The sequence below is a fragment of the Chlorocebus sabaeus genome, chromosome 17 (genome assembly GCF_047675955.1).
Source record: "Chlorocebus sabaeus isolate Y175 chromosome 17, mChlSab1.0.hap1, whole genome shotgun sequence".
Lineage (NCBI taxonomy): Eukaryota > Metazoa > Chordata > Mammalia > Primates > Cercopithecidae > Chlorocebus > Chlorocebus sabaeus.
The window spans coordinates 49658667-49673301 of NC_132920.1; the positions used below are offsets into that span (position 1 = coordinate 49658667).

At 36.9% G+C, this 14635-nt stretch overlaps 1 protein-coding gene across 1 annotated transcript in view; it reads right to left on the bottom strand.

Annotated features, from left to right (window-relative positions):
- Positions 1–13471, bottom strand: part of RHAG (Rh associated glycoprotein) — a 33651-nt gene extending 20180 nt beyond the window's left edge. Inside the window, exon 1 of the mRNA XM_007972288.3 lies at positions 13250–13471. Coding sequence (XP_007970479.3) covers positions 13250–13406 — 157 coding nt within the window. The 5' untranslated portion in view covers positions 13407–13471. The remainder of the gene's footprint in view (positions 1–13249) is intronic.
- Positions 13472–14635: the final 1164 nt, after the last annotated feature.

Genomic DNA, 14635 nt, shown 5'->3' on the forward strand with positions numbered 1-14635 from the left:
CCGCCTCCCGGGTTTACGCCATTCTCCTGCCTCAGCCTCCTGAGTAGCTGGGACGATAGGTGCCCGCCACCTCGCCCAGCTAGTTTTTTGTATTGTTTTAGTAGAGACGGGATTTCACAGTGTTAGCCAGGATGGTCTCCATCTCCTGACCTCGTGATCTGCCCGTCTCAGCCTCTCAAAGTGCTGGGATTACAGGCTTGAGCCATTTAATTTTTATATGTAAAAATTTGATCTAGATCATAGAATAAGTTGGAGGGGAACTTAGAGTATATGCATGATTCTTACTATGGTTTTACTAAACCTTTATGGTACTCAGCTTTTTTTTAAGGAATACTTGGATTACATGATGTCTAAAGTGTCTTAGCTCTACAATTTATTTTATTTTGCATTTAGGTCAGGACTCTAAGACACACAGAAGTTAGGTGACTTGTTTATAGTCATAAAGTATAATAAAAATAAGGACTCAGTTTTTTTCATTTTGTTCATTTTTTTTAATTACACAAAGTTTTTTCTAACTTTTTTTTTTTTTTTTTTTTTTTTTTTTCTTAGAGCACTCTGGTTCTCCCTGTAATCTATTGATTTTAAACTGCGCAGTTACCAACTGATATGGTTTGGCTCTGTGTCTTCACCCAAATCTCATCTTGTAGCTCCCATAATCCCATGTGTTGTGGGATGGGCCCGGTGGGAGATGACTGAATAATGGAGGCAGGTCCTTCCCGTGCTGTTCTTGTGATAGTGAGTGGGCTGGAGTGCAGTGGTGCAATCTTGGCTCACTGCAACCTCCACCTCCCAGGCTCAAGTGATTCTCCTGTCTCAGCCTCCCAAATAGCTGGGGTTACAGGCATGGGCCACCATGGACGACTAATTTTGATATTTTTAGTGGGAACAGGGTTTCACCATGTTGGTCAGGCTGGTCTCAAACTCCCGACCTTGTGATCCACCCTCCTTGGCCTCCCAAAGTGCTGGATTATAGGTGTGAGCCACCACGCCCAGCAGTCTGATGGTTTTAAAAACACGAGTTTCCCTGCACAAGCTCTCTCTTTGCCTGCTGCCACCCATGTAAGACATGACTTGCTCCTCCTTGCCTTCCACCATGATTGTGAGGCCTCCTCAGACTTGTGGAACTGTAAGTCAAATAAACCTCTTTCTTTCATAAATTGCCAGTCTTGGGTATGTTTTTTATCAGCAGTGTGAAAATGAACTAATATACCAACTAATTTAAGAAATTGTTTTATCTAATTTCATAATTTCCCTTAGTGGAACAATTGTTCTGCAGCATTCACCCCTCTTCCCCTTTGATGGAAAACCAGATATTTTATATTGGGGTAAAGAAATTTCATATATTGACTGTGCTTCAATATTTTTCCCTCTTCTGATGTAATTCTTGTTACTGCTTTTCGCCACAAGGGGGCTTAAGAACCTCATTTATTATTTAAATTAGTAAGAGCTTAAAAAGTTGTGGAGGCTCTTGACAGATAATGATTCGGTATGAAAGGTATGAATAAAAAGGTTTATAAACAACTAGGATTATTGTGTTATCATTTATCCTGCTTTAAGAGTTTGTGGGTGGGAACCAGGGAGAGGGCCCCAACTATAGTTGTGTGGTACAAGGCTCTGTCACTGAAGGAATAGTGTCCATTTTATAGAAGAAAATAAACTTCTTTAGCGGTTTGCACTTTGGAGAAGACTTCCAACAGGTTTTAAGGATTGTCAAGTCTTGTCTAAATAAGTAATTCTCAACAAGAGGTAATATTAGCCCCCAGAGTACATTTGACAATGTCTGGAGACATTTGTGGTGGTTGCAACTCGAGTAGTAGAGTGGTGCCACTGATGTCCTGAGGGATGCTGCCAAACATCCTGTGGTGAATAGGACGGCTTCCCACAAGGAAGTATTGGGCTCAAAGTGTTAAGGATACTGCTGTGGAGAAATCCTCATCTAAATCAACTATGCTTTTAAGGATTAATAGTAAGTAGTGTAAAACATTCATTTTCTTTAAACGTTTTATACCAAAACAGAAAATGCTGGCTTGATTTACTTAAAAATTTCTGCCCCGTAGCACAGCAAATTTTGCACTCTGTTTTGGGCCAAGATAGCAGGGTGGAGGGAACTATGTGCCTACGTTTTCCTTGCTCTCTTCTCCCATTCCTTGCTGCCCCCTGAGATCATAGCAACTCAGTGTTTTTTATTTCAAGCATTTTCCTGAAAGTTAACAGAAAATAAAAGAGGATAGTGAAAAACTATAAAAGTGAAGAAATCTGAAGGCATTAGAATCCTACACTGTTCTTAGCAATCCCATCTCCCTGACTGATAAGTTGTGTCTTTCACATTTATTTATTTATTACTTATTATTTTTATTTATTTATTTATTTTTTGAGATGGAGTCTCACTCTGTCTTGCCCAGGCTAGAGTGCAGTGGTGCGATCTTGGCTCACTGCAGCCTCTGCCTCCTGGGTTCAAGCGATTCTCCTGTCTCAGCCTCCCAAGTAGCTGGGACTACAGGCATGTGCCACCACACCTGGTTAATTTTGTATTTTTAGTAGAGATGGAATTTCACCATGTTGGCCAGGTTGTTCTCGAACTCCTGACCTCAGGTGATCCACCAGCCTCAGCCTCCCAAAGTGCTGGGATTACAGGCATGAGCCACTGTGCTTGGCATCTTTCACATTTAGAGACACATCACACTGATCAAAAACACTGTGTCAGCGCTACGCTAGCTAGTAATTTATATTCCATTCTAATTGTTTACTAGCTGTGTGTCTTTGGATAACCAGTGAATTGCTCTGAGCCTCAGTTTCCTCATCTTTAAAATCGGACTAATACTTCATAAGGCTCCATGAGGGCATGTGTTTTATTTACTTCCTCATGTCTCCAGTATCTGGTACAGAGTGCATGTGAAATATATCCAGAATAAACATGTAAACTCTGGTGTACATCTAACATCTAACAAACTTTTATGTTTTAATATTGGTGTATATTAAGGACTATCACAGTTAGGCTCAATCTTAAAGGAGACCACTATATTTAGCCATTTTCAAATAGCCAAACCTGTTTCTTTGCTATTAGTTGATGACATGCATAAAACCCCCCATATTATCAGTTGTGTAAAAAACAATTTCATCTCTCTCTATGTGTAAATATGTGTTTGTCTGTATATATCTTTATATATTTTAAGTTCATAGTGCCTTATCTTGGAAAACATCAGCAATTGCTTTGAATTCTACAATTTTTGTTAGAATACAGGGATATAAGATCACTCAACTTGATAAGATTTTCACTGAGTAAACTCATTTTCCCACAAAGATTATATTCTCACCCTTTAAAAGTTGATTGATGTTAGTGAAGACCAAGAACTATTTTGGCAAATCTGTTGGAGACAATAGATCCATGTAGACAAATTTGGCCTAAATTCCTACCTGATAAACAATGCTGTCTATATAATGCAGTGGTTAAAACACAGGTTTTGGAGGCAGATAAATCTGGGTTAGAATCTGACTAAGCACTTTCATTTACTAAACATTTGATCTTGGGCAAATTGCTTAATCTTTCTAAACCCCAATTTTATCATAGGTATTTCTTCTTAACATGTGTATTCCAAGGGTTGTTTTGAGGATTAGAAAATAAATACACAGTAAGTTCACACAGTGCCTATGACAAATTAAGCATCATTATAATCAGTGATTTTATTATAATTTAAAATTTGTCCTACTTTTCTGCTAAAAATAAATTTGGATTTGAGGTTGGTAGCCAGAACCTGACAGGATACAATTTCACCATCATCATTACCATCACCACCACCATCAGCAGCATCAACATCCTCAGCATCATCTCATTCATTAGTAGAGTTTAATTTATGTTGTTAATTTTGTTCTATTCTACTTTTATGTCTTGCAATAGGATATCTTGCAAGTCCTAATGTATTAGTCTGTTCTCACAGTTCAAATAAAGACATACCCAGGACTGGGTAATCTGTAAAAGAAAAAAGTTTAATTGACTCACAGTTCCACAAGGCTGGAGAGGCCTCACAATCATGGTGAAAGGTAAAGGAGTAGCAAAGTCATGTTTTACATGGCAGCAGGCAAGACAGCTTGTGTAGGATAACTCCCCTTTATAAAATCATCAGTTCTCATGAGATTTATTCACTATCACAAGAACAGCGCAGGAATGACTGGCCCCCATGATTCAATTACCTCCCACTGGTTCCCTCCCACAACACATGGGAATTATGGGAACTACAATTCAAGATGACATTTGAGTGGGAACACAGACAAACCATCTCATTTAGCTCCAACCCCTCCCAAATCTCACGTTCTTGCATTTCAAAACCAATCATGCCTTCCCAACAGTCCCCCAAAGTCTTAATTCATTTCAGAACTAACTCAAAAGTCCACAGTTTCATCTGAGACAAGGCAAGTCCCTTCCACCTGTGAGCCTGTAAAATAAAAAGCAAGTTAGTTACTTCCTAGACACAATGGGGGTATAGGCATTGGGTAAATACAGCCATCCCAAATGGGAGAAATTGGCAAAAACAAAGCAGCTACAGGCCTCATGCAAGTCTGAAATCCAGTGGGAAGTCCTTAAATCTTAAATTTCCAAAATGATCTCCTTTGACTCCATATCTCACATCCAGGTCATGCTGATGCAAGAGGTGGGTTCCCATGGCCTTGGACAGCTCTGCCCCTGTGACTTTGCAGGGTACAGCCCCCTTTCCAGGCTACTTTCACAGCTAGAGTTGAGTGTCTGTGGCTTTTCCAGGTGCACGGTGCAAGCTGTCAGTGGATCTACCATTCTGGGGTCTGGACAATGGTGGCCCTTTTCTCAGCTCCACTACACAGTGTTTTAGTAGGGACTCTGTGTTTGGGTTTGCACCCCACATTTCTCTTCTGCACTGCCCTAGCAGAGGTTCTCCATAATGGCACTTCTCCTGCAGCAAGTTTCTGTCTGGACATTCAGGCACTTCCATATATCCTGTGAAATCTAGGCAGAAGTTCCCAAACCTCAATTCTTGACTTCTGTGCTTCCACAGTCCCAATACCACATGTAAACTGCCAAGGCTTGGGGCTTCTACCCTCTGAAGAAACAGCTGGAGCTGTACATTGACCCCTTTTAGCCATGACTGGAGCTGATGCAGCTGGGATACAGAGCACCATGTCCTGAGGTTGCATAGAGCAGGGAAGCCCTGGGCCTGGCCCATGAAACCATTTTTCTCTCCTACTCCTCCTGGCCTGTGATGGGAGGGTTGGCCATGAAGGTCTCCGACATGCCCTGGAGACATTTTCCCCGTCGTCTTGGTGATGAGGGAACATTTGACTCCTGATTACTTAATGCAAATTTCTGCAGCTGGATTAAATTTCTCCCCAGAAAATGGGTTTTTCTTTTCTACTACATCATCAGGCTGAAAATTTTCTAAACTTTCATGCTCTGTCACCTCTCAAATGCTTTGCAGCTAAGAAATTTCTTCCGCCAGATACCCTAAATTATCTCTCTCAAATTCCACAGATCTTTAGGGCAGGGGCAAAACTATGCCAGCCTCTTTGTATAGGAAGAGTGACCTTTACTCCAGTTCCCAACAAGTTCCCCATCTCGCTATCACCATTTTGGTCTAAGCCATTTAACAAGTCTCAAGGAAGTTCCAAACTTTCCCACATCTTCCTGTCTTCCTCTGAACCCTCCAAACTGTTTCAATCTCTGCTTTTTACCCAGTTCCAAAGTTGCTTTCACATTTTTGGGTATCTTTACAGCAGCATCACACTCTACATGTACCAATTTACTGCATTAATCTGTTCTTACACTGCTAATAAAAATATACCTGAGACTGGGTAATTTATAAAGGAAAGTGGTTTAATTGACTCACAGTTCCACATGGCTGGGAAGGCCTCACAGTCATGGTGGCAGGTGAATGAAGAGCAAACTCATGTTTTACATAGTGGCAGGTGAGAGAGCTAGTATAGGAGAACTGCCATTTATAAAACCATCAGATCTTGTGAGACTTACTCACTATCACGAGAACAGCACAGGAAAGACTTGCCCTCATGATTCAATTACCTCCCACTGGGTCCCTCCCATGACATGTGGGAATTTGGGGAACTACAATTCAAGATGAGATTTGGTTGGGGACACAGCCAAACCATATTACTTAATAACTCAACATGTTAAAATGTAACTGATTATTCGAACTCACTCTCTACAACCCAAAAGAAACAAAATGAAACAAAACTCTCCTTTTCTTCTATTTCCTATATATATATGTATATATGCCAGCTGCTTGGAATGATGTCCATTCCATCCCACACCCAAAACTTTGTGTGTGTGTGTGTGTGTGTGTGTGTGTGTGAGAGAGAGAGAGAGTGACAGACTTGCTCTGTTACCCAAGCTGGAGTGCAGTGGCGTGAATATAACTCAGTGCAGCCTTGACCTCCTCCTGCCTCAGCCTCCTGAGTATCTGGGATTACAGGTGCACACTACCACACTTGGCTAATTTTTTATTTTATGTTTTGTAGCGACAGGGTCTCACTATGTTTTCCATGCTGATCTCAGACTCCTGGGCCCAAGTGATCTTCTTGCTTCAGCCTCCCAAAGTGCAGGCATGAGCCCAGCCCCAATACTCCTTTACCTGAAAATCTTCTAGATACCTTTTAAGAATCATTCTCTGAGTGTTACTGGACACAGCTGCCACGTTGGGCATATCCCTCTTGTTTTATTTCATTTGTTTGTCTGCTTGGTTACTCTGTTGCTTATTTATCAGTTATTTAAATAGACTTGATGGAACACTGCCAGTTAGACACTTTTGCAGGAGAAAGTGAATGCAAGCCTTAAGATAGGAGTCATTGGGTGGCTTGTCTCAGAGAACTCAACAGAAAGTCTGCCACTTGTAGCTTTTTAGGAATTGCCTCAGTTATTCATAAATAAATAGATTACCGGTGAGGGCCATTGCAAATTCATATAATTGGTACTATATTGGTCTTATTCAGAAAAATTTTGCTTATAGACTAACTGGTGAAAATCACAAAGTTCATTTTCCAGTTAAAGTTTGGTTAGCTTTCTTGTTTCATTTTGTTCTGCTTTTTAGTGGCTCAAGGCTGGCAAGGTAGTTTGCTATACATATAGCTTTTTGGCCTTAATGAGTTCCAGTCTTTTGAACCAGTGGGGTTGTATTCTAAACTCATCTTTTTTTGAGAGAATAGTATCCTTAGGGCAGTATCTTCCTTCCTCCCTCTAAATATGTTATTTTTACATATTTCAAATATTTAGAAAAGAGAATACAATAAACACTTATATACTATTCACTCAGATTTATCAGTTATTAATATTCTCACACTTGCTTTCTGTGTTTGTGTGTATGTGTACATCTCCTAAGTAAAAGGACATTCTAAATACCATAATATCAGCATCACATCCAAAAAATGCCAACATCGATATAATAACATGATCTAATATAAAATTATATTCAGATTACTCCAACTATCCCCAGACTGTCTTTTTATAAAATTTCTGGATTAATTATTCACTCAAGTTTCATACATTTTCTTTGTCATATGTCTTTAGATGCCTTTGATTTAGAGCAGTTCTCTTACATGCTTTTCATTGCTGGTATTATTTCATTTTTTATGTAGAATGCCCTACAATTTGGATTTGTTTGATTGTTTCACCATGATGAGAATCAGACTAAACATTTTTGGCAAGATATTATGCAGATGGTATTGTGTACTTCCCACTAGATCACACCAGGAAGCACATAATTTGTTTTTCCTATTACTGATAATGGTAGGTTTGACCACTTGGTTAAGACTGTGTTGCCAGATCTCTCCATTATAAATGTAACTTTGACCCTGTAAATATCAAGTAATCTCTGGGTGATGCTTTCAGACCATGTGATTGCCATGCTATCCAATAACTTTTCACCCAGTGATTTTAGATTCCATGATGAACATTGCTGAAATGGATTATTACACTGGTAACTTCAAAATTGCAATTTTCTATGTCTATTCTCCTTTTGTATTAATTAGTATTCTTCTGTAAAGAAGAGCTTCCTCCTTCTCCTCTTTTTCCCTTTCGTGCAATATTTCTATGGGCTTATTGAATCCCTTTTTCCTTATTTGAATTTCTATTACCATTATGTCATTATTATTTTAACACTCTATGTATTCCTAATTTGGCCTATTGATGCCCCTTCAAGCAGGATCCTGCGTCCTTTTCACATGGCCCTGTTAATCTTTAAGCACTTGGGTTACCTTATGCTTTCTTTGCCCCAACCTGGAACCAGCAATTTCTCCAGTGAGTCTCGGAGTGGGGAACGATATTTCAAATCCAAGGTCTTAGTACTATTTTTGCCCATGGCTTCCAGGTCTTTTAAATAGGCAAAACTGTTCAATTCAAAGGCACCACATCGGTTCTGCTAGAGACTAGTATTTTATGTTAGGTCATATATTACAGACAGTATATTAATTCAGTTTTCATGACAATTCCAGGTAACAAAACAGCAGCAAACCATTTCCTAGGAATGGTTTACACAGCACAAATCAGCTACCTTCATTTGTAACATGAAATTTGCTGAATTTTTTGGTGAAAGTCATGAAATGATTTCAAGTGATATGTAGATCCTTTGCCAGTTCACCTCTGTCTTCGGTGGTTCCCAAAGTGTGATCCACAGATATCTGGGTGTCCTGCAGACTAACTTCCAGGGAGTCTGAGAAGTTAAAACTATTTTCATTACAATTCCAGGATCATATTTGCCTTTCGTGTATGACGTGACTTTTTAATATGTATGAATCAGCCTGGTGAAATACAAATATATGTAAAGCACTACTGAAATGTGATGGTATCCCAGAAAAAAAGCACTTTTGTGATTGATTGAGTTGCCAATTGAACAAGAAACATTTTAATAAGATTCCATTGTTTCTTGAAAGAAAGACTGACACATACATTGCTGCTTCTCAGACTTGAGTATCTGGCAGATATTTTCTGAAAAATGCATGAAATGAGGCTATCATCTCAATTTAAAGAACTGACAGTATTTATAGCTGTGATATATTCTCAATTTTTAAACAATTAGAATTTCAGAAAATGTGTTTCTGCTATGACAAGCTTATCAACTTCCTGATACTTGGCAAGACTTTTCTAGAGAGATTGTTGATGATATTAACAGATATTCTTTTTTTTAATGTTATACATGGAAATATGTCAACATTCGGAAGATCTGTATAAGTCAGTGAATCAATATTTTTCAAATGAACAATATAACAGTATTACAGAGTGACACATGAGTAAATGAGTCAATCAAAGTACAAGATAAACTAAAGGATTTTTAATGCCACGGAGTATAAAAAGATCATTAATATGATTTTAATGTCCCCTAGATATTGAATACCTAGCATCTGTGGAATTCTAAAAAAAAAAAGTAAACAGTCCCCAGAGATCTTTCTCTTTAACCTTAATTTTCTCTAGTCCATCTACATGTTAGCAAGGAGTAGCTGACAGACACAGTCAAACTTCAGTGCTTTTTAAATTATTTGACCCAACAGGGTGACCAGCACCTTGATAGGTGCTATGGAAGCCAAAAACCATGGAGTATAGCTAGTTTATCAGATGAGTATCTCAGAGGTTATTCATGGCATGAAACATGATATTCAGGTACATAACATAGTTTCATGATTGTGCTTAGAGCTGTGTGCAAATCCAAGGGTTCTGTAATTCCCTTCTCTCCCATTCAAAAAGCATAACAGAATACAAGTGATGAGAATAAATTTGTATTTTCTGTAGTTTACTTAAAATGTAGATTAATATACAACTTCACTTATTTTTGAAACACTCAAATCTTTTACCACACTGCAATTGAGAACTATCATAACGTACTGTGAACTTCTTGGGGGAGGAACCGAACGTTTTCTATGCTTGAATCCCTGCACTGGCACTGGGCATGGAACTAGGTAGGCACCCAAAATACTCATTTGACTTGAACATTATTTTCTATTAATGAATATAAACAATCTGTTCTCCATTAACTTATACCATTACATAAACTTTGTGTAAGTCAATTGTTTGAAATGTAGGGAAATACGTATATATATATATATATATATATAAAATATATTATATATATGTATATAACACCTCAGTCATGTACTTTCTCAGTCTATTCTACAAACAATTTCAAGCAGGAATAATATAACTGAACTGGAAGATGAGAACTTTCCAGAATTTTGAGTCTTGAGACCCACCCTTACTGAAGAGAGAACTTTTAATTGTGTATAGACTGGATTATGGACAGCATTTTGAATGAATGAAGGCTACCTTTCATGTAAAATTCCACTTTGTGGCATTCTAGGTGCATAGGAGACAAGTTAATTAATTGCATGCAGTGGATGCCTTGAGTTATTAGGCTTTTGTTGTCTCACATAACCCTGGTGGAGAGAGGCTGAAAAAACATCTCTTGTCCAAATGCATTTATGTCTCTAATCTTGCTTCATTTACAGCCATGGCATTTTTTTTTTTTAACCATTTAGACATTCAGATGTGTCTGGTCGCACATCTCCTTGTCTGCCTTCCCCCATGGAATGTAAACTTCCTGAGGACATGGACTTTGCCTATTTTGTCTTTTTTTTCATTTTCTTTTCTATTTAAAATTGATACATAATATTTATACACATTTGTGGGATGTATGTGGATGGTATTTTGATAAATGCATATGAATTGTAATAAGCAAGTCATGTTATTCAGGATATCCATCACCTTGAACATGTATCATTTCTTTGTATAGGAAACATTTCAAATCTTCTCTTCTAGTTATCTCAAAATATACAATATATTATTGTTAACTACAGTTACCTTACTGTAGTATATACACTAGAACTTATTCCTTTTATCTAACTTTATATTTGTAACCATTAACCAAACTTTCTTCATCATTTTCCCTGTTCCAACGCCCTTCCCAATCTCTAGTAATCATCATTCTACTCTCTACTTCCATGCAGAGAAAAGGAAATTCTTGCACACTGTTGGTGGGAATGTATATTATAAATAGAACTATCACATGAACCAGCAATTTCACTACTAGGGATATTTCCAAAGAAAATGAAAGATATGTTTGCACTTTTATGTTTATTGCAGCACGACTCACAATAGCCAAGATACGGAATCAACCTAAGTATCCATCAGTTGATGAATAGATAAAAAATAATGTGGCATATATACACAATGGAATCCCATTTTGTTTGTTTTATTCACTGCCTAGTGCCTACAAACTTAAGAGACTGAAGATTGCTTGCAAGAATTGGTAGTTTAATAAACATTTTCTTCATGAATCATAAAATCAAAAAATTTTCATGTTTTTACAAGTGGTATAGAAGAGTGATATGACTACTAAACTATATTTTTAAAAAGATTTATTGATATATAATTGACATATAAAATTATATACATTTGAGGCATACAACTTGATATTTTGATATCCATATACTTTGTGAAATGATCACTACAGTCAAGCTAGTTAACACATTTATCACCTCTACGTTGTTACCATTGTGTGTGTATACCTGTATGTGTTTGTGTGTGTGTATGTGTGTGTGTGTGTGTGTATACCTGTGTGTGTGGGGGGGACGGGGGATGATCAGACTGAATTGAAGCTATATCCTCTCAGGAAATTACAAGTATCCGTACAGTATTGTTAACTATCATCAATTATGCCGCACACCAGATGTCCAAAATTTACTCATCTATTGCTAGGTTACTGAAAAATGACCATGTTTAGTGACTTTCCTTCAACCTGGTCTTGATCTCAAATTGTGAACTGAAGTTTTACCTAGGAGATTCGATACTGAAACTCAGAAAGTTCAGCTTGAATGATGCAATTATTAAGCTCTTAAAGTCTTAAGATAACTTTATTTAAACTATATTAATCTTAGATCATATTTTTGGCATTTTTAACATTGTATTTCATCTCTTTGTTTACAAGTGTATTAGATAGTGGAGTCTTAGAATAAAATAATCATATTTGTTTTATTTTTGAATAAATTTGCTGTAGCACATGCTTAGTGCTTAATAAAATATTTACTAAATGAATAAATGGATGAATGAATGAAATGTACAAAAGCATGCATAGTTGAACAGAATATTTTTCTGTTTTATTCTCTAACTTGCAAATTATAAAACTTAATTTAATCAAGAACCCTCTTGGACATCTATGCAGTGTAAAGACAACTAGACTTGTAGTCTAGTTTTCTCTGTCTTATTATCCTAATTCTGTCCTTAACTTTCAATTTTATATTTTTGTTATGTCACTTAGCAACTCTAGGCCATTATTTCTACATGGGAATACCCCCATTACATTAATTCCCTATAAAAAGTAGGAATAAAAAAAAGAGTGTCAAATTGTTTTTCTAAAAAGCTTAGACATATGCTATGAAGTCTAATAAACATTATACCATTTTAAATAATTTTTATTTTGTTTTAGATTATTTTAACCTTACTTAAGAAAAGTAAATAGTCTATATGATAGTTACCTACTACTATCTCCCTTCTTGGTTAATGAGGTAATGGATGTGTTGGTTTATAATAAGGACTCAGTAAATGGTAGTTATCATTGTTATATTACCTATTTTACAGCCTACCCTTCCAAACTTGAAACTAAATTTCTCCCTTTGCTTAGTCATCATTCCAAAGGAAGGATGTTGTTTTTAAAATATGTTAAGTATTCACACATTTCTTTTCATCTCAAAGGAACAAACCGACTTCGTTTCAGAATATTGTAAAACTCTGAGTACACCTTTTTGATTAAAACTCCATTAACTTCCTACATCATGCTAAATACCCCTTCTTATTCCTTAGGGTCTTCACATGAAATCTAGGGTTCCCTTCTTATAATTTCATTTTCTTAGCACTCTCTCTCCTCGAAAGTTACCCTTGGCCCTTTCAGTGGGGAATGCAAAGGAAGTGTGATACTTTTCTTTGCAGAACTAGTGACCAACTGAGGGAAAAAAGAAGGTCAGTTAGCAGTAAATAAGCAATACAAAAAGAATAAATTATTTTAATTTTCAGCTTCTTGTTCTGATATTTTCATAGGAAAAAGTTCTAACCAAACACCTTAATCACAGAGAAGAAGACCAGATGTCACAGCACAAGCATGTAATATCTTAGCACTCATAACCATGATATAATTCTACAAGGAGCTCAAGGGTTTATAGTAGTCAATGGTTTCACATTCTGAGAAACTGAAGCACCCAAAAATGTATAGTAAGTAGTAAATTGCCTACTCACGAGGATATAACTCAAGGAATTTGCCCATGTCTGTTGAGTTGGTGATGTTGAGCTGCTGGAGAATAGTCTGGTCCGTTTCATACCCAACAAATAATGCAAATAAAACAATCATGGCAATTTCCAGGACTATGGCCATGAGAGGGAATTTGAGCCTCATGTTTGTGGTAAAGGACAGAGGCACACTGAGAGCTTCACAGGCTGTGAGATGTTGATAAGAACAAAGGACTGCTCTGTGTGTGGAATTCGACTGCATGTTCAAGGCACCCCCATGACATCACAAGAAAAAAAAATGGGCAAGACTGGTTAAAATGCCCCACCCATTGGGGAAAATTATGCTGTGTAATCTAATTGTCATTCTAAGTGTTGATTTGAAGAATATGCAATGAAATTGTGAGAAGCTGGATGATGCCAATGACCTATTGCACAGGCCTCTAGAATCATGTTTAACTTAATTCAGTAGACATTTTTTGAGGGCTTATTGTATGCCAAACATCGTGGAAGGCTTTGTAGAAGGCACGAATCTAAAGCAAAATATAGAATTGGTCTATTAACTTCTTGAGAAAATTAAGAATCTTGCTGGGAAAACATAAATATAAGTGAATGATTATATAAAAACAAATATGTGATATAATAGTGGTTATAAAAGTATTATAAAACATAAATAAGGCAGTGACATTTTTTGCCTTAGCCCAAGAACAGTAGTATATAAAATAATACGGATATGAGAACTAAAAAATAAATAGGGTTTTGCAAGTAAAACAGATAGAGGGAATGGTATAAAGCTTGGAAGAACGTGGCATGTTTTGGAAATGGCAATTAGTCAAGCAAAGCTGGAATATAAAAGAGATGAGAAGAAAATGAGGAAGCAGCAGAGATAATGTTGTAATGGAGGGGGCTGTGTTGTAAAGACCCTCACATTCAATACCAAGGATGCTAGATGTTAAATATTATCCATGAGCAATGGGGAATATATAGGACTGTAAGGAGCAGTTTTGTGTATTTATGAAGTTTTTCTTGACTCCTTACTCTGGTTTACACAAGTGTAAATATAGAAGTAAACAAATGAGTTGTGATATATGTTTTATTCTTAAATAGAAAGAGAGTAAACTTAAACAGGAGCATAACTAATCTAGCATCCTGATAGATAGTCAATTGTAAATAAGATGCTACGCAATTCAAAACTACCATATGGGTGGAAGAATTCTTGTCTCCACTTTGGAATTGTTCTCATAGCAGAATAAACCTATTTTTGAGAACTAAGAGCTACCAGTTAAATGAAATTTCTTTCATGAAATCCAATTTCCAAAAGATTCTATGTAGAATTTGAAGAGAGAGTGCAAATGACTGCCAAGACAAAGTCTACATTATAACAAATGTGTATAAAAC